General features: G+C 53.3%; 2 protein-coding genes across 3 annotated transcripts; one reads left to right on the top strand and one right to left on the bottom strand.

The window, feature by feature from the left end:
- Positions 1-3834: 3834 nt before the first annotated feature.
- Rrp9 (ribosomal RNA processing 9, U3 small nucleolar RNA binding protein) lies at positions 3835-11884 on the bottom strand. The gene is made up of 15 exons (XM_004625156.2): positions 11739-11884; positions 11390-11472; positions 8316-8428; positions 7923-7990; positions 7793-7834; positions 7462-7588; positions 6582-6706; positions 6411-6503; positions 5979-6079; positions 5767-5901; positions 5627-5689; positions 5044-5189; positions 4888-4967; positions 4102-4175; positions 3835-4000 (listed from the first exon to the last, which is right to left on the bottom strand). The coding sequence occupies exons 1-15, from the start codon at positions 11823-11825 to the stop codon at positions 3907-3909; spliced, it is 1431 nt and encodes a 476-aa protein (XP_004625213.1). The 5' UTR covers positions 11826-11884; the 3' UTR covers positions 3835-3906.
- A 950-nt stretch (positions 11885-12834) lies between these two features.
- Positions 12835-19350, top strand: Parp3 (poly(ADP-ribose) polymerase family member 3). Of its 2 annotated transcripts, none has more exons than XM_023706356.1 (11): positions 12835-13126; positions 13858-14046; positions 14486-14611; positions 14888-15070; positions 15276-15408; positions 15492-15712; positions 15952-16101; positions 16289-16375; positions 16564-16741; positions 17836-17991; positions 18401-18685. In XM_023706356.1, exons 2-11 carry the CDS (start codon positions 13864-13866, stop codon positions 18568-18570), a joined length of 1587 nt encoding a protein of 528 aa, XP_023562124.1. In that variant the 5' UTR covers positions 12835-13126; positions 13858-13863; the 3' UTR covers positions 18571-18685. The 2 variants fall into 2 exon arrangements, with proteins under 2 accessions (XP_023562124.1, XP_004625214.1); XM_004625157.2 differs by having other exon boundaries at positions 12837-13126; positions 14888-15076; positions 18401-19350.
- Positions 19351-19632: the final 282 nt, after the last annotated feature.

Below are 19632 nucleotides of genomic sequence, written 5' to 3' on the forward strand. Positions count from 1 at the left end.
AAAAAAAAAAAAAAACTGGTTAGAGATGCAAAATAACATGACTACTTTGAAACATCAGCAATTTCTTATTAAATGTAAAACCCAGCAATCCAGCTTAGTACTTACCCTAGGGAAATGAAAACCTGTTCACTAATGTCCACAGCAGCTCTTTTCAGTCACCAAATGTCCATCACAGCATGAAATAGGCCAGTAGAATACTACTCAATAATAAAAAGGGTACAGCCTCATCTACCCTGAATGCAGCTGCAGCCCTTGACTAATCCTGTCACCTGACGCCACAGCTCTGGTCCCTGCTTGGAGACCACACCTATTCTGTTCGTGTGGGTACTGCCTTGGGCCAGGGCTTTCTGATGCCAGCTGAGAGCACCAAAGATTGGTCCTGGACAAAGCCCTCCTCTGACGCCTGTCTCAGCCCCAGCTGCCCTCCAGTCTCCACTAGAGCTGTCTCCTCCTCCCAGGCACCAGGCCCACAGACACAGGTATTTCTCTAGGCCCCTGCAGTGCCCAGGGCTCTGCCAACAATAGTCTCCCTCTGTTGTTGGCCTCCACTGAAAAGCAAGGGGGCTGGAGCCTTGGGGCCAGGCATAAGGAGAACACAGTCATTGTCACCTCGAGGTCCTGGCTGAAGACCCAGGGTTGTGTTTTGGCAAATCCTGGCTCTGCCTCTAGCTTGTGACATCAGGTAGGGACCTGCTCTCTGGATTTGAAATAATAAAAGTTGCAATGGAAAAGACGACAGCGCTAAAAAGATAGGGCAGTGGTCTAATCACCTGCCTGGCAAGCCCGAGGACCCAGGTTCAATCCTCTGTACTGCATGCTGTGCTGGCCCCAGAACCCCAGGCATGCTGTGCTGGCCACTAAAATCAGACATGGTGGCACACATCTGTAATTCCAGCACTGGGGGAGGCTGAGACAGGAGGATCACTAGAAGTCCAAACTGTGTACTGAGACCCTATACGAAATATTTTTTTTAATTTTTAAAAAAGGGGGGCCGGGTAGATAGCTCAGTAAAATAAGTGCTTGCCTGGCAAGCACAGGGTCTTGAGGTCCACAAATCCCTGGTACCGCAAAAGAAAAAGAAGAGGAGGAATTCTCAACTTTAACACCATCTTTCTAGAAACTTCTGCACCATGAGAGCCAAGTGGAAGAAGCAAATGCACAGATGAAAGCATAGAAGAAAGATGAGACAGAAGGTCCAAGTAAACTAGCTTGTACACCCACAGAGGCCAGAGGAGCAAAAATAGAGGATGCTGCAGGCTGGCAGCGCTGGGGCAAGTTTTGGACTGCACGCTGTCTAGAATGTCTCAATGGATTGGAACTTCACTGCCATCTGATCGACAAGACCACCTCAAAGAGAGGTGCACCTCGTTCCAACTAAGCAGTCTCCTGGGGGGTTTTTGCCCCAGACCTGCAGCATTCTGGACTACTTCTGTTCTTGCTTTTGGCTGAGTGTAAAGTGTGTACACTAAATTATCTCTTCTGTGTTAGCTGATGAATCAAAAAAAGAAAAAAGAAAAAAAGGAAGAGGTGGAGAGGAAGGGAAAGAAGAGCCCAGCCTCAAAAGTTGCCTACTGTAGGATTCCAGCTATGTGACATTCTCCAAAAGAGACATTGGTGGTTGTGACACTTAGTGATGAGTAAGGTCTGACTGAACAGGAGTAGAAGGCTACATATGTAGCTCTGGGGCAGTGCTTTTCTGGCTGCAAAGGACCCTGAGCTCCATCCTAAGTGTCACAAGAACGAAAAGATGAGGCACAAGGGTTTTGTGGTGATAACTAATGTGCATCTTCATTGTGATGAGGGTTAATTGAATTTATACACCTTACAATTCCTAACTTACCAAACTGAGAAGTGAGAAGGCCGGGCAAGGGCAAAATTGTGGAAGATCCTAGGACCTCTGCAAGACCAGGCTGGGCCCTCGCACACTCAGGAGTGTGAGTGACGTGACCATCCCCTAGGGCATCTTCCTCTGTCCTGGTGGTGCCGTCTGTGGTGTTGACTCAGGACTGGGGCAAGAAAGGAAGGAACCCCGGTGGGTGAGGCCCACCTCAGTGACATGTTGCTGTTGTCCCTGGGTCTCAAAGCTAGAGCTTGTGTGGCCAGTAGGTGGCAACTTCTGGGGTCTCTCTAGTTAATGTGCCATGTGGTTTATCCACGGTCCAGAGATGCCATCCACTTTTCCTCCTAGGCCCTCACCAGCTTTCTATGAGTCCATACTTGTTAGTCTAGAAGCAAATGTGAGGGGAAAAAATGGCTCAAAAAGGGAGAGCTAGTGTAGTGCCGGCCCCACCCCCAAGGCGCGCTGAGACAGTGACTGAGACTGGGTGAGGTGGTGCACACCTGTAATCCCAGTGCTTGGGAAGCCGAAAACAGGAGGATCACTACAAGTCTGATCTGTGTAGTGAGACCCTGTAGACCCTGTACTAAATACATACAAAGGGGGTGGGGGAGCTAGCCAACATGGCTGAGTGCAGAAGTCCACCACACTGGTCCTTTCTTATACCCCTTTTCCCTAGAAACAGTCTCCCTTCCTCCCCATCCCCCATATTATGGAGGCCAATTAACAACCAGCAGTTCCTACCTTTCACAGCTACTTCTTTTTGAAATACCTCCAAACAGAAGTTCCAAATCGGAACACAACTGGATTAAACAAGATCTATGCACCAACCCCAATCCCCGTGGCTAGACATCGGAGGATCCAGTTGGCTCAGTAAGGGCCCCACCCTGACCCCTGGAGAGGGGCACAGTGCCGTGACTTCCTGCGGGTCATAACACAGCAGAAAGCTCATCACCACTCACTTCCCCCAAGGCACCTGGGCACTGCACACACGAGGCTCCTGCTCAGCTCCCTGCTTGCTCTTAAACACAGCACCATGTCCATGCTACCTAACACCAACCAACCCACCAGCTAGACGTCGGAGCCTCCCTCACACACCCATCCCGGGAGCAGTCTGCTGCCAGCCCTGCACACATCCACTTGGCATTGCTGCAGCGTCTGAGCTGGTCTCCCACGCCAGGCCCTACCCCGAGTTGAGTCTGCACACAGAGGGTGTTCTACCTCTTCAATGTGGACCAGGCCCAGTCACTTCACTACCAATCCCCTCATGACTTCCCCTTGCATTTGAACCAATCCCAAGGCTAACGACCCATACGGCCCCACCTGAACTGGCCCACCATGCCACCACACCATACCCTCTCCCTGAGGCTCCAGGTGAGGGGTGCTCTTCCCCCGGGTCTTCCCTGATCCAGTTCCCCTCAATGTCACTTCTCCAGAGGTCTGCAGAGCCCATCTGTCCTCTCACTTTGCTTCATCTCTTCATCACTCTAACCACCTGACCTTGTCATGTGGCACATCAGCTTGTTCCCTTTCTTCATGACTTCCAGAAGGTGAGCCTCTTGAATATAGGAACTTTTTCCTACTCATTTTTCAATGCCTGGGACCCAAAACAGGTGGGAGCTCCACAGGGGCTTGAACAGAACCTGAGCCCTCTGGACCCAGGAAAAATTCAGGCATAGGATCCTATGCCACTCTAGATGCCCAACTCAGGGCACTCTACCCCTCCAGCTTCATGACCTGGCCTCAGATCAGCTCAGTCCCCAGCGCCAGTCCTCAAGGACCTCACCCAGCCCAGAGTAGTGGGTGGGAAGCTGGCCAGATAAGGGCATAGAGCAGACATGGGGCCCAGGAACTAGGAGCCAGCTGAGGCTTCTACCTAAACTCTTCAGAAAAGGATAAAGGTTCTCAGGCCAGCAGAGGGGCCAAGCTGAGTCTGTCCCTTCCAAGGCCTCTCTTGCCTCATAGTCCCTGACCCTCAGAAGCTTCGAGAGACAAAGTCCAAAAAAGGATCTTTTTAATACAAAGAGTGGGGCCGGGTATTGGAAGAACTTAAATAAGGAGGATGACTATCATGAGCCAGCTGCAGGGGGCACAGGGACCCTGGGCAGCCGGATGATGCAGACTGAGTTTCGAGCCTCTCTGATCCGCCACCATCGGCCAAGCCTGCAGAGGATAAGAGAAGCAGCTGGGACCAACCCAGTCCCCACCCAGTCTGTACCCCCATTCCCACCCACTGCCCGCCCAGTGCCCCAAGGATCACATACCTGTGTTCCTGGCCTACTCCAGCCACTAGGAAGTCCCCAGTGCTGGAAAACTTAAGGCTGTTGATAAAACCCACCTGAGGAAAGAGAGGGCCAGCATCAGAACCACCCTCCACCCAGTCCCCGGCAGCACCAGTGACACCTCGAGGTCAAATCCTTGCTTCCTGCCACTGGCTACAGGGCCAAGCAGGATGACACCCATAAGGGCTGCTAAACCCCTCAGGGCCTCAGCATCCACACTGGTGAGGCAGGGCAGAGAGCTCCAGCTCAAGGGCACTGGGAATGTCGAAGGCATGGTCTGGCCCTGGGTGCTGGCTACAGAGTGCTAGAGACCTAGGCCTGCACTGTCAGACACCAGTGACAGCTCGTGCTGCGCTCCCCTGTGGTGTGGAGGTCCATTCCATATGCCCCAGCCTGGCTATCAAGCTGGCACAAGAGTGCCAGGCCCTGCCTTGCCCTTGACACCCAGGACAGGACCCAGGATGGCGGGTACAGGAGGGGAAGCAGGAAAGGAGGAAAGAAGGGTGAGGTCCTGCCAGGCCTGTGCTAGGAGCTGGCCCTCACTTCCAGAAAGTTTCCTTTCCAGCAGGAAGAAGGACATTAAGAGCTCATTCAGGGCCCGGAGAGATAGCTCAGTAGACTAAGCACTTGCCTGGCAAGCGCAAGGTCCTGAGTTCAATCTCCAGTACCACCAAAAAAAAAAAAAAAAAGAGCTCATTCAGGGACCCAGAGAATCAGGGTGCTCAAGGGAAGGGGAAAAAAAAAGCTGAGTATTCAAGCCCCACTCACCAGAGGGATGTCGCAGAGGTGATCGAGCCGCCTGAAGCCCTCCCCGCACTGCCAAAGCCGCACACAAGAGCTGTGGGAGCCTGCAAACAAGGGACAGTGAGGAACCACTGCAGCAGCACCCCTGTGACCCCTACCTCCCTGCCTCAGGGTACCCACCTGTAGCTACAAGGTCTGTGTTAAGGAGGGCTGCCACTGATGACACCCAGAAGGGCTGTTCCAGGCCTGGCTCCCCCTGCAGCCCATGAGCTTCCCGCTGCACGGCAAGTGGCCGCTTCTTAGAGAGGCCCCACAAGGCAACAGAGCTGTGGATGAGACAGCAGGTAAAGTCAGGAACAGGAGAGAAACACACACAGCAGAGAGGGACCAAGTCCACGTGCCAACCACGTGACATGGACAAGATCACCAGTGCCTGTGATGTCTGCATCACAGTGGGGTTCTAAGAGAAACCCCATAGAAGCAAGTGCTTAGCAAGCTGGCTAGGGTGGCACACTCCTGCAATCCCAGCACAAGGGGCTAAGGCAGGAGAGTTGCCGTGAGTTCGAGGCCAGCCTGGACTACACAGAGAGTTCGAGGCCAGCATGTACTACGTAGCAAACAGGAAGAGGGAGAGGGGGAGGAAGAGGAAGGAAGAAGAGGAAGAGGAAAAGAAAAAGATGAAGAAAAGGAAGAGGAAACAAAAAAAAAGCAACAGCAGTAAGCGCTTAGCAAGCACTCTGAGGCAGCCAGAGGCAGCTCTTACCCATCATCCGCACCCGACACCATGTGCTCCTCGTTGATGAGATGGAGACAGTCAATGGAGCCCCTGGAGAGAGGGGATATGAGGGGTGTGGCCAGCCCCACCACCCAAGGAGGCCCCAACAGCCTGGCACTCTGCCTTACTGGTGGCCATAGAAGACCAACTGGGACTCCTCAGGAATCTTCCACACACGCACAGTGCCGTCCCGGCCCCCAGCTGTCACACAGCACTCCCGACTCAGGGCGTCCAGTGCGGCCACAGCATCCTGATGGCCAAAGCTGAAGGCAGGACAGAGTAGGATGGGTCACGAGTGAACCCACCCATACCCACACGCGCCCTCCACTGAGACACTCACAGCGTCTCCACGTAGGAGTTCTCCGCCACGTTCCACACCTTTACAGAGCGGTCATGGGAGGTGCTGTAGAGCTGGTGGGTGCCTCTTCGGAATGCCAGCCCCTAAGGATGGACAGAGAGCAGAGGAAGAGGATGTGGATGACAGCAGGCGAAACGGAGGCCTGCAGGCAGCTGCGCCAACAGCACTGTGGGAAGCATCGCAGGAAGGCCCGCAGGCCCCTTGGGCAGGTGTGGGCTTCCCCCAGAGCCCTGGACCCCTGCACAAGCTGAACTCCGCCTCTCTCAGCTTCTCCCCATTTAGTATCCTCCAGCCTATTTATGTCCTTCCCACACCACTCACTGCCCAGTGTGCGGGTTCCCTAAGGGGGCCCCAGCAGCCTAGCACCAAGCCCCGCCCACCCAGTAGGGCCTACTGTGCACAGCTGCTGCTCACCGACACGGCATCCCGATGTCCTGTGAAGGTGTACAAGTGGCAGCAGCTCTGGGCTTCCCAAATGAGAATGAGCTTGTTACGGTCACCTGAGGCCTGCAGGGACAGGGGCAATGACCAAGGTGCACGCCTCACACCACAAGCCCCACCCACCCGAGGCTGGCCTGGCCTTACAAGGTACTTGCCGTCGGAGGAGATGGCCATGCAGAGGACGTGGCTGCTGTGGCCAGGGGCCTGCCCCTCCACACCCTTCTTGGCCCTTGGAATCACATGCAGCTTCCGTCCACTCTCCACACTCCCTGCCACCAGGGAAGAACAGAGGTTACTGAGGTAGGAGACAGGGTGTCTTAAACAAAGGGCAGAAGAAAAACCCAGGACTTGAGTCAGAGAACTTAGTACGACTACCATGGGCCTCTAGACAAGTTTCCTAATCTGTTAAGTGGGGACAGCAATTCCAAAGGATGGCCAAGAAACCCAAAAAGCAAGAAAGCAAAGCGCTTTGAGGTGAGCTGGCATGGTGGTATGCACCTATAATCCCAGCACTCAGGAGGCTGAGGGAGGATAACTGCCATTAGTTCAAGGCCAGCCTGGGCTACACAGAGTGCAAGCCTCAACTGCATGTCTCAAAAAATAAAGGGAAAACAGAGCTTTAAGGGGGGGGAGGGGGGCGTAGCTTGCCTAGCACGCCGAAGGTTCTGGATTCCATCCCCAGTGCCGCCAAAATAAAAAAGTGCTTGAGGGCTGGCAGTATGAATTTCTCCTGTGGCCATCATGGGAAAGCTATGCTCAGCTGTCAAGGACTAGGAACCTAAAGGGTCCAAGGGCTCAATTCCAGATCTGCACAGTGCCTCAAACACCCATAGCTTCAACTCCTATGAAGTCACCCTTCTGCCTTTGCTCATGGTCTCAACTGTCACAGGGCTCACAGAGCCACTGTGGACATCACCCAGAAATACAGCAGCCCACCTGCCTCCAGGCGTGCCCTGGTCAGGGATACCCCTCCTCACCAGCCCTCAGAGATCTCTGGGGCTGCACCCACACCAGGGCCACTCACACTTAATGATAGTGCAGTCTTTGGCGGCAGAGAAGATGGCCAGGTCATCAGGGGTGATCACCAAACACGTGATGGAGAGCTGGTGGCCCCGCAAGACCCGAATGTCTGCTGGACCTGGGGTCTGGATCTGGGCAGGCAGGGCTGGGTCACTATGGCTGGGGCACAAAGGCACCACCCCACACCATCCTTTCCCACCCACCCTACCCAGAAGGAAAGCAGGACCCCAGGCTATGGGACCACATTTACCCAGATGTTCATGGTGTTCAAGAATGAAGACTCCCACAGCCTCAGCTCCTCTTGGGTAATCTGCCCACCAACCCAGCCCACTCACCTCCTTTGCCACTGACTTCTGCAGCCTGCCCCTCTGTTCAAGCTGCATGGAAAGGACAGAAGTAAGGAGAGGAAAGGTCCTGGGTGCAGAACCAGTCCTCCCCGCCCCCCAATCCTCTCTCCACACTCACCACATCCTCCTTTAGGCGCCCTGCCACTTGGTCCTCTTCAAATGCCCGTGCCTCAGCCTTCTCCTCCTCTGTACAGGACAGGGGGTCCATGTAAACCAAGACCCAGGTCCCCCTTTCCCTTAGCTCATCCCAGTCCTCCACCCTGGGGCTGGGCCCTCAAAACCCAGCCTGTAATCTGCACCAAGTTCAGACCCCTTCAGCAGAGGAGAGAGAACAGTGGGCCATCCAAAGCCCTCTGCAGGTCTGCCACCCCTACCAAACAGGCAGCTCCAGGAGCCCAGGCAGCTGCGGGACACCTGTGCCAGTGGTCTGTCAGGTGGCAAGGGCTGCAGCAGGGGAAGGAGGAGGCTTTGGCACAGGCCTCAGCCATTGCCTGGCCTGCCCATGGCTCACCCTGCTGCCTCAGCTGCTCAAGGTAAAGCTTAGCCAAGCGCAGCTTCTTCTCCTGGGCATTTTCCTCCAGCTCTTCTTCTTCCTCCTCTTTCTGAGTCTTCCTTGGAGCCAGGCTGTGGGCAACGAGGGGTCAGGTCTGAGGGGGCTTAGTCCAATCCCCTGGGCAAAAGGAACACACCTCCTCCATGCTCTCCTACCACTCAACTTTGTCCATCACTGCCAGCCCGCAGGGCCAAGGACGGTATGTGCTGAAAGATGTAACTCACCAACCTGAAAGGCCCCACTTCATAGCTGAAGTAAGGATGAGAACAGACCCAAACACCAGAGATCACTGAAATCTCTCAACTCTTGGAGAAACAGTTCTACAGGCTTTCAAGAGAAGTGAAGAGAAATCAAGGCTTCAGACATCTCAGTGCCAACACTGAGAACCAGAAGACAAAACTCTGAAGGAAAATACCAACCCCTGGAACACCCTCCCCACTGAAAGCACCAGGAAAAATGAAGTCAGTACCAGGGGTTGGGGTGTATGTAGCTTGGGGGGTTACAGCATGGACACAGTGTGCACAATGCCTGGATTCAATTTTCAGCACCAAAAAAGAAACTGTCAGCTACACAATGTGATGCAGAATCAGTTCTTTCTCTTCTTAGCACGACTGGAGGACGTGAGGGGAGGAAGGCAGACGGTACCAGAAGCAGGAGATGCAACAGTGAGCAGTAAAGGCACAGCCCAAGACGGCAACCAGCTCCAAACACAGGACAGCCAGTCCAGTCAACTCCAAGGACGAGAGAGACAACACACTGGGTCTGTCACTATCCTAGACTCACTGCCCCAGTACCATCCTGTACCCTCAGGACAAAGTTCCAGGTGAATCCTAACTGGCTGTGACTTAGCATTATAGTGATAAAAGTTTCTCTGTCCCTCCTAGGCCTCTCCCCTTGGCCAACCAAGGGCATTCGCTTCACTCAAATATAGATTATGGGAACTCAGAAGTAGAAGATCCAGGGTAGCCAGGTGTGGTGGCACAGGCCAATTAACTCCAGCACTTGGGAGGCCGAGGCAGGAGAACTGCTGAGGGTTTGGGACCAGCCTAGGCTACATAGTGACTTCAATACCAGTCTAAACTACATAGTAAGACTGGGTCTTGGGTGGAAAGAAAAAGGAAAATTCAGGGTAGCCCATGCCCTCTGACCACATGCCTGGGATCCCTAGTCTCTACAGGGCTCCCCAACCATGTTTGTCAGCACCCACTCATGATCTAGCCCATGACTTCCCACAGAAGGGACTTTGAAAACTCAAGAAAGCCAAAGCCAAATACTGCTCCACAGACCACTTAGTGCTTGCCAAGCCTTCTGCCAGCACGGCTGATACTGCCCCTCCCATACGAGGCCATGGTTGGGAGTTTACCCAAATCAATCAGTTGTTCAAGGATTCACACGCAGGAGGCAAAACTCTAATGAAAAGCAAGAAAGTATACACTGCATGATTTCTTTTACAGAATTTTCTTGGAAAGCCAATGCCAGGGATACTGGTTAGCAGAGGTAAAGAGGAACTGCCTACAGAAGAGTAGGGTGTCTGGGGGTGGGGGGGGCAGAAGGGGTGTTCTGTATCTTCATGGTTGTGGCAGCTACCTAAAATGTATTTAATGTATTTAGACCCTGTACTAAATACATTAAAAAAAAAAAACCTTCAGCAGCTACCTGTATATTTGTCAAAGCTCAAAGAACTACAGATCAAAAACGGTGACTACTATTGCATGTAAATTATACCTCAAAAAAAACCTTTATTTTTTAAAAGAAAAGTAAAGAAATGGTTAGCTAGAATCAGAAATGTCGGTTGGTACTTCCAAGATTCTGCAAATGAAAAAAAAAAAAAAAAAATTAGGGCTGGCCAGATAGCTCAGCAGATTAAAGCATCTGTTTAGGCAGATACAGGGACCGGGGTTTGATCCCTGGTGCTGGCCTGCTCCGGGGCACGCTGAGATGGCCATTAAGATTGGGTGTGATAGCACATGCCTGTAAATCCAGTGCTTGAGAGGCTGAAAACAGTAGGATCACTATAAGTCCAATCTGTGTAGTGAGACCCTGAGGACCCTGTACTAAATACATTAAAAAAAAAAAAAAAAAATAGCTGGGTGTGGTGGTACATGCCAGTAATCTCAGCATTTGCGAGGCCGAGTCAGAAGGATCACAATAAATTCAAGGCCAGCCTGGGCTACACAGGGAGTTCAAGACCAGCCTAAACTACAAAGCAAGACCATGTCTCAAAAAACAAAATAAAATTAAAAAACTCTAAGTCTTTTTGTGGGCAAGTTAAGGCAATAAAAACTCAAATTCAGAAGCACAATTTCTAAATCCAGCGGAAGTCAACAACATTCCATGGACTAAGAACCTTCAGCCCCCCACAAGTGTCAGGCCTTTGAAACCCTGAGCCTCCCATCACCTGCAGAAATGTGGGAAACATCCAAAGCCCCCTGGCTTCTGGATCCGCCCAGCACCTGTCCTTCCATCCTTCCCATCTCCTGTTCTGACACAATGAATAACATTCCAAACTTTTTTTTCCTCATCTTTGAATGCCATGTTACCTCTACATTAAGACTCTATGTTCCCAAAACACACTGCTGTAAGATCTCACACCACATGTTCTATCTCTACCTGCCGGCTCATTTCTGTCCTCCTAACAGTGAAGCCAATGTCTAGCACATTAAAGAGTTGAGAGATGGCAGGGAGCACCTGTAGTCCTCACTACCCAGGACACCCAGGAAGCTAGGTGGGACAATCACTTGATCCTAGCAGGACAACACAGTGAAAACCCTGTCTCAAAAAAAAAGAAAGAAAATCGCTGTGACTTTATGGACAAGTAGAAAGAAACTCTAGCGAGCGTGTTTCCATCTAACGCTCCTTGCCTGTGCATGCTTAAAGAGTCCTGTCGTGGGGAAGTAAGGAGGTAGAGATGAGACTTCTCAGAGCTAAAACTTGGAAGGGTCTTGATCGGAAAGCAAAGGGGTCAAGGTCTTGGTTTCTCGACCCAGTGGGCCTCAGTTTCCCCTTCCACTAGGTGAGAAGTAACAGCTCACCTCTCGGTCTCCGAGTCGCTGGAGATCTCCTCGTTCATCTTGCCGCCGCCTTTGGACTTGCTCCTGTCACCCGCAGAATCGACCTGGGAATTAATGATACGAGCCTGTCTTTGTTCTGATCCTGGCCACCCCTGCACTGACCAAGGGCCCTTCTGATTTTCTGAGAGTCCAGGACAGGGGAAGGCGGTGGCTCCTGATCCTGATCAATAAGTGCACAGCTTTTGGCGGGCAGAGAGAGGGGCGAAGCTGATTCCAGAGCTCAACAGGGTTTCGGGTCCGGATTCCTCGGATGGGATAGCAGCTGTCCCAGTACAAGACAGGCCGCGTCCCCCGGAAACTCCATCCTCACCTTTCTCCGCCGCTTGCCGGCCCCTGCAGCGGCCCCAACCCCGGCGACCGGCTTTCCCCGCTTTCGAGATGCTGCTGTGGCGGACATGCTGCCTATCCAAAGTGCTGCTGCCGCGGCCTCCAGAGGCTCACGTGGAAACTAAACCCCAGACCGCCAGGCAAGACCCTGTTCCCTGATAGGCTGACACCTCCCGGTAGGTCCCACCTCCCGCAATTCCATTGGATACTCAAGCAGGTTCTGCCACGCCCCCAGACGACCATAGGCTAGACACTCTTACCACGCCCCGAGGCCGGGATGGAGTCGGAAGCAATCCTCCCTCCTCGGCGCTTCCGGTCTAATGCTCTAGCGCTTGCGCCCTACTCTCCTTTTTTTTTTTTTTTTGCCATAATTTTATTGATAAACAAATAGCAATGAGACAGTTTCAAATCATATCGGTAGGACAGTTTCAATAATTAACACACTGCATACATTCTTCTTAGTGGTTAATTGCTGTACAAGATGCAGACTTGATATCCTATTTACAAACACCATTAGAACAAATCATTCTATTCATTAAGAGAATGTAACTATATATCTATCCTAACCACTTTGAATACACAGATACAAAATGGACATTCATCTGTATACCCTTTATTTGTTAAGTTCCGTTATTTGAATATTATAGGTGTGTAAACTCAGCAAAATATTCTAAAAGAGTCCAGTAGCCCGTAATAGTATTGGGTCTTCCGCTTAACTGGCAATGTCAGAAATTGTTCACCTGAGTCCCCCACAACTCAACATAATAGCATGGCTTTACTTCTTATATTTCATTTTTATACTTTTCTTCTGGATGGTTAAGACCAAGGTAAAGCAGGACCTATGCAACAAGACTTGTATAGCTCCTACTCTCCTACTAGTACGCCACGAGGAGTCAGCCTGGAGGGTCTGAGCGGTGCTTTCGCCCTATGGCCGCTAGGGGGAGCCAGAAGTGCGAGGGGTTCCGCGTTGGCCCGAGGAAACCAGCGGAATCCAGGGAGCCCTAGAGAAAGGGAGCTAGTGTCCCTCTGCTGCAAAGGCCACTGGGCTGGTTGTACGTGCGTGGGGCGTGCCTCAGGCTGGAACAGCTGTGTCAGGGAGTGTCTGTGCCCTGGGCGTTGCTATTTCCAAATCAGTGTTCCTTCATGTGTGTGACCACCCACTGGTGATCCAGCGACTAGAACTTTGCACCCTCCCCCAGCTCCTCCCACTCCTCCAGAAGTTGTCAGGAATTCCCCAACTCAAGACTGCCTCAAGCTCACAGAAGGTTGCAGGAGGAGTGCCCAGACCTGGTGATGTCCTGGAAAGAGCACCAGCATTCTGGATACTAGGTTGGGTGGCAGCAAACTTTCGCAGGTCCCTGCCTCTCTTAGGTGAGTGTCCTGTGGCCCTGCCCATGAACTTCTGCATAGTAGTACAGAGCTGGGTGGGTGGAACTGACCCTGACCTCTGGCAGTTCAAAGCCACTAATCTGGTTCCTAGATTGGCCCCGCAGAACGAATCTCTGTCCTCTGTCCTCTCCTCTCTCCTGAAAGCAGGGTCTCCACTGTGTGGTTAAGGCTGGCCTCAAACTCACAGCAGTCTTCCTGCCTCAGCCTCCCAAGTGCTGGGATTACAGGTGTTCATCACCACACCTGGCAAGAACTGAACATGTTAGGAGGAAGCTACTCCTTCCTGGGTTCCAAGCTGATCCTAAGATGGCTGCCCTGGAGCAGCTGCCCACCCTGCCCCCATAGCTCAGTGACTCAGCCCAGCAGCCTGGCTAGGCCAGGAGGATGTGTGCTGGACAGGGCAGGGCCTAGAAGTGGAAGCAGAAGAGCTTCCTTTCACTTTCACTACTAGAGAGCTTTAAAGGGTGGGCACCAGCCTCTTTGTTGGCCAGAATGGGCCAACTAATCAGGTTCTGACCTTGCATTTGTGACTGGGGAGAAGAGTTAACTAAGATACAGAGAGGTGGTTCTGGGCTTGGGTGGGTCCAGGACATGGTGTACACAGAGAGGAATAGCGCAGCCTCCTAAGGCAAGCCCAAGTGGGCCAAGTGGGTGCTGTGAGGTAGGGTGGGCTGCAGGAGCCATAGAGGTCTGACTGCCCCCTGTTCTCTAAGACAACCATGGCTTCAAAGCGAAGGCCTTCAGTGAAGACTGAGCACCCTGAGAAGAAAAAGGGGCGTCAGGGGCCCGGGAAAGAGGACAGCTTTCACTCCACTGCTGAGGCCCTCAGGGCTGCACCCACAGAGAAGCGCATAATCCATGTGGACCCCAACTGTCCACTGAGCAATAGCCCTGGCACCCAGGTGAGTCACATACCCAGGTGGGCTGGAGCCTGCGCCCTCCTAAGGACAGATGCACCATCCCCCTGGCACTTAAGCCCCAGGTTAGCTCCAGAGCAAGGCCATCTTTCCAAAGACCATCAGGGTCAGGGCTTTACTCACCAGGCCCAAGTAAGCTAGGCCTGCCTGTCAGACCCCGCACCAGGAAGGGCTCTGACTTCCTCTCAAACCAACTCTCAGGGCAGAGCCATGTTTTCAGATCCCCCCCCCCCCAGGGCATACCTGCTTCTCTCCAGAACCCCTTACACTGCATCTGCTAGGGCAGAACTGTGACCCACGAGCTACAGGATAGGGCCTCATTGATACCCCAGGGCCGTCAGGCTCCTGCCCCCACTGGACCCCTCTCAGGGTACAGCCAAACATCTGTGCAACCGCAGCCTGCCTCAGTCCTGCTTCTGCCCAGGTCCATGAGGACTATGACTGTACCCTGAACCAGACCAACATCAAGAAAAACAACAACAAGTTCTATGTCATTCAACTGCTGGAAGATGGCAAACACTTCTACTGCTGGAACCGCTGGGGCCGCGTGGTGAGCGTCTCAGCCCCTGTGCTGCCTCCCCCACCTCAACAGTATTCCCCAGAGTCCCCAAAAGCCACAGCTTCTGACTGCCCCCCTTCACATCCAGCTGCCCAGATGTGCAGCCTCGGGGGCCACCTCTCTGGTCTCCATCTGGCTTGTCTCTGTCGCCATGCTGTGCACCAAGTGCCAAGGCCCTGGCCAGCTTCTCTGGCCACAGGGCCTGCCCCACCATGGAGACCAGCAAAGGTTTATGACAGAAACAAGCCTGATGACTGTTACTTGCAGGGAGAGGTGGGCCAGTCAAAGATGGACTGCTTCTCCTGCCTAGAGGATGCAAAGAAGGTCTTCGAGAAGAAGTTTCAAGAGAAGACCAAGAATCAATGGGCGGAGCGGGACCACTTTGTGCCCCACCCTGGCAAGTACACACCTATTGAAGTGCAAGGAGAAGCTGAGATCCAGGAGGCCATGGTGAAGGTGATAAGGCTGTGGGTAGTGGGCCTGGTCTGAGGGCGAGCACTATTGGTTGGAGAGACCCAGTACATGAGGTTCTGCCACTGCCCAGATGTGCAGCCTCGGGGCCACCCTCTCTGGTCACCATCTGGCTTGTCTCTGTTGCCACGCTCTGCACCAAGTGCCAATGCCCTGGCCAGCTTCTGTGGCCCTCTCTCCCCAGGTAGGTGGAGGCCCAGCAGGGACTGTGGTTAAGCGGGTACTGCCCTGCTCTCTGGACCCTGCCACCCAGAAGCTCATCACCAATATCTTCAGCAAGGAGATGTTCAAGAATGCCATGACCCTCATGAACCTGGGTGAGATGAACACCCTGGCAGGGTGGCAGGGCCCCAGGGTGGCAGGGCTGTGTGGCTGAGCCCCTGATCTCCCATCTCCCCAGATGTGAAGAAGATGCCCCTAGGGAGGTTAAGCAAGCAGCAGATTGCACGGGGCTTTGAGGCCTTGGAAGCACTGGAAGAGGCGCTGAAAGTCCCTGCAGATGACGTCCTGGAAGAGCTGTCCTCCCGCTTCTACACCATCATCCCACACAATTTTGGCCGCAGCAAGCCCCCACCCATCAACTCCCCAGAGCTTCTGCAGGCCAAGAAGGACATGCTGCTGGTGAGGGCCAGCAGGTGGCAGGCTGCCGGCAAGACACCAGACAGACTGGGCAAGGAATGCAAGGGACAGGTGGCCAAGAAGCCCCAAAGGGATGGACTGCACTGGGCAGGCTGAGGGACAGGTGGGGCTGGGCTGATGGACAGCAGGTGGAGTGGCTGTGAAATCAGTCCTGTGGGATAGGAGGAGGCCAGAGGTCCAGGAGAGACAAGCTACCAGTGCCCAAGTGCCCATCATCCTAGGTGCTGGCAGACATTGAGCTGGCCCACACCCTGAAGGTGACCTGTGAAGCAGAGGAGAGAGTGGAGGAGGTGCCACACCCACTGGACCGAGACTACCAACTCCTCAAGTGCCAGCTTGAGCTGCTGGATTCTGAGGCACCCGAGTACAAGGTGGGCTGGGCCCTGCGGAGCAGTGGCCCTCTTGCCTTCTGCTTTGAGAGGTTGGGAGGATTCTTGGCCCTTGGCCTTCTCTCCTGTGTCTGCAGAGTCTGAGGAGAGCTATGGGACTAGGAGGACGTCCTAGTGTGGAGAGTGTGGATAGGAGGCCACAAGTCCCCCAGCTTCTGCTCTCTTGTAGGTGATACAGACCTACTTGGAGCAGACAAGCAGCACCCACAGACGCCTGGCTCTGCAGCACATCTGGAAAGTGAACCGGGAAGGCGAGGTAAAGGAGATTCCCCAACCCCTCCCCTATCATTATCCTGGCCCTCAAGAAAAGAAGCTTGGCTTATCTAGCTGCTCTGACCAGTTTCTCTGGCATGAGGGTATGAGTGACCAGAGGGACATTCAGCATTAGTCATGCCAGCTGCGCGCCCATGTCTGTCTTCCATTTCCTGCCCCTCTCCTGCTTAGGAAGACAGGTTCCGGATCCATTCCAAGCTGGGGAATCGGAGGCTGCTGTGGCATGGCACCAACGTGGCTGTGGTGGCTGCCATCCTCACCATGGGACTCCGCATCATGCCACATTCTGGTGGCCGTGTTGGCAAGGGCATCTACTTTGCCTCGGAGAACAGCAAGTCAGCTAACTATGGTGAGGCACCTTCCAGGCTGAGCCCTGGGCAGAGATGGAGTGGGCCAGACTTTCCCACTGGAAATTCAGGATGTACCGGAGGGAGGAGACCTCAAAGGGTTGCTGGCCAGAGTGCTCAGGCAGCATGCTCAGCATGGGGGTTTCTGAGGAGGCTCCTGGTGATCAGAGAGAGCCTCCTGGAGGAGGTAAGGCAGGGCCAACTTCCTGGAGGAGGCAAGGATGAGCGCAGCAACCGCACAAACAAAGGGTGCAAGAGTAAGCGTCAAGGGGAGGGGATGGCAGAGGGGTGAGGAGGTTGTGCCAGCCAAGGCCCTGCTGCTGAGCTCACAAGAGTGTCTGGCACAATTAGGGTCAGAGGTCCAGGACTGTCAAGGAAGCCTCCCCAAGGGACTGGGGAAGCCTAGCTCACATGGACCTAGCAGGATATCAGTGGCTGCAACTCTGAATAAGATGACTGAGGCTGGAAGGTGCAGGGAAGCCAGGTTCTTGCGCAAGCCTGTTTCTGAGGAGTTGGAAGGGAGAGTATCCATGATGGGCATGTGGGAAGAAGAGGGGCAGCATGTAGGAGAGGGCCAAAGGGGCCTCCGGGGACTGCCAAGTTGTAGGCACAGTGCTTGACTGAAGTGATCTTCCAGGTAAGGCCCTGAAGCCTAGGCTGACCACGTCATTGGAGGCTACCACCACCCACATGTCTAAAAGAACATAGCCTAAGGATTCCTCCAAGGGAAGATGGGGTTGAAGTTCGGAGGTCAGCTAAGACCAGGGGAGGACAGAGGAGCCTAAGAGAGACTAGGAAGACCTCAGAAGAGCCCTGAAGGGAATTGGGAGTTCCCAGGGGTGACACTAAAGGATACCAGTAGCAGATTCAGTAGACCCCTCCTTGGGTCTGCTGACTTGATGAGGGTGGCAGAGGATACAGAGCCTGGGGGGAGGAGAGTCAGGACCACAGGATCTGGGGTAGAGTGGGCCCTTTCCTGAGCTCGGGCCGCAAAGCCAGCAGAGATAGCATGCCACTGTCACACACACACACACACACACACACAGAGATCAGGCAGAGGTCCAGCTGCCCTCCTGAGACCTCCTATGTCTTCCAGTTACTGCCATGTACAATGGGAGCCACCAGGTGGGTTACATGTTCCTCGGTGAGGTAGCCCTGGGCAAAGAGCACCGCATCACCGTGGATGACCCCAGCTTGAACTGCCCACCCCTCGGCTGCGACAGTGTCATTGCCCAAGGATGCACAGAGCCTGGTGAGCCCTGAGGGTCAGGCTAGGACTAAGGTGGGGAATGGCTCATTACCAGGGAGGAGACAAGCAAAAAGAGGACTGGAGAAGGATGAAAGAAGCCTTTTTCACTGCAGTCTTTCCCTGTCATCCACCAGACATCTGATCCAACACTTCACTCATGGTCATCCAAGTGGGTTAAAAAAAGTGGTGTCATTGGCTGAGCATTGACAGGAGTAGGAGCTTCCTAGAGAGGATCAGGGGAGGATGTTCCATCAGAAGGTCCAGCCCGGGCATGACTTGGGGCTGGCAAGGTGGAAAAGAGCAGCTTTCCCTGGGACAAAAGAGGAGAGTGTGAAGCCAGGACAGACTGGGAAGGTTAGGTACCAGGAACCAGAGACCCTGGGCTACCCATGGCCCTTGCTGTGCCTTCCAGATCCTACCCAGGACATTGAACTGGAGCTGGATGGCCAGCGAGTGGCTGTGTCCCAGGGCCGGCCCATTGCGTGCCCACAATTCAGCAGCTCTCACTTCTCCCAGAGTGAGTATCTCATCTATCAGGAGAGCCAGTGTCGCCTGCGATTCCTTCTGGAGGTTCACCTCTGAGCCGCTGCCACACTCCAGGTCCTGTGAGGGCTGGACCAGGATCATCCGTCATCTTCTCCATCTCTGTCACCCCACATCACTGCTTCCTTTTTCAAGAATACATGTATGGCTAGTATATTGGTACATGGCTATAATCCCAATATTCAGGAGGCTAGGGAAGGAAGGTCACTTGGGCCCAGGAGTTGAAGCCAGTCAGGACAACGTAGTGAAACCTGTATACGCTCATGGCTCTGATGAACATTTTGGTCAACATTAGACCATCTGTATGATGATAATCTGCAAGAATACTTCACCTTGTAACCATCTTAGTTTGCATACTCTGTGATGTCCACACCATAACTGAATCACCTGTTCCTGAGCCACCTAGGAACTAAGGTGGCTAAGCAGTGACTCCCTGCACTATTATGGCTCATAGCTAGCTAGGTGACCCGCACAGGTGCTCACAGGGAGGGCTCTGGGCCGGGATTGGATTATGGACACCACTGCTGACTTGCTATTGCTATTAGAAGGTCGGGTCTAATCAGAAGCAGCAGGCTTCTGAGAGCGTGACCCGGAGGGGTGTACCTCCTTCATGGGTGTGCTTCCCAGCAACCATGACAAAAGCAGCGTTTTCTCCACCATGCCCCTCTGCTGCGCTGTTGATGGCCCTGGGGCAGCTGACAAAATAAGCCTCTCCTTTATGTTCGGGTCTCAGCTATTATATCTCAGTGATGAGAAAGTTTCCAGGACAATCACCATGGCCTGTAGTTACCATGTGGTACAATACACTTCTTGACTTTATTCCTCCTAACTGAATTTTGTATTCTTGGACCCACATTCACTTAAATCCCCTTCCCGCTAGGCCCTAGTAACCAATGCCATGCTTTATTTCTGAATTCAACATTTCAAGACTCCACATACAAGCATCTCATAGTGCTTGTCCTTCTGTGCCTGGTTTACTTCAGTTAGCATCCTATCCTCCAAGTTTATACATGCTGCTGCAAATGACAGGATTTCCTGCTTTTCAAAGGCTGAATAGTATGCCATCAGGTATACATACCACATTTTCTTTCTTTCTTCTTT

The sequence above is a fragment of the Octodon degus genome, unplaced genomic scaffold (assembly GCF_000260255.1).
Source record: "Octodon degus isolate 3935 unplaced genomic scaffold, OctDeg1.0 scaffold00008, whole genome shotgun sequence".
Lineage (NCBI taxonomy): Eukaryota > Metazoa > Chordata > Mammalia > Rodentia > Octodontidae > Octodon > Octodon degus.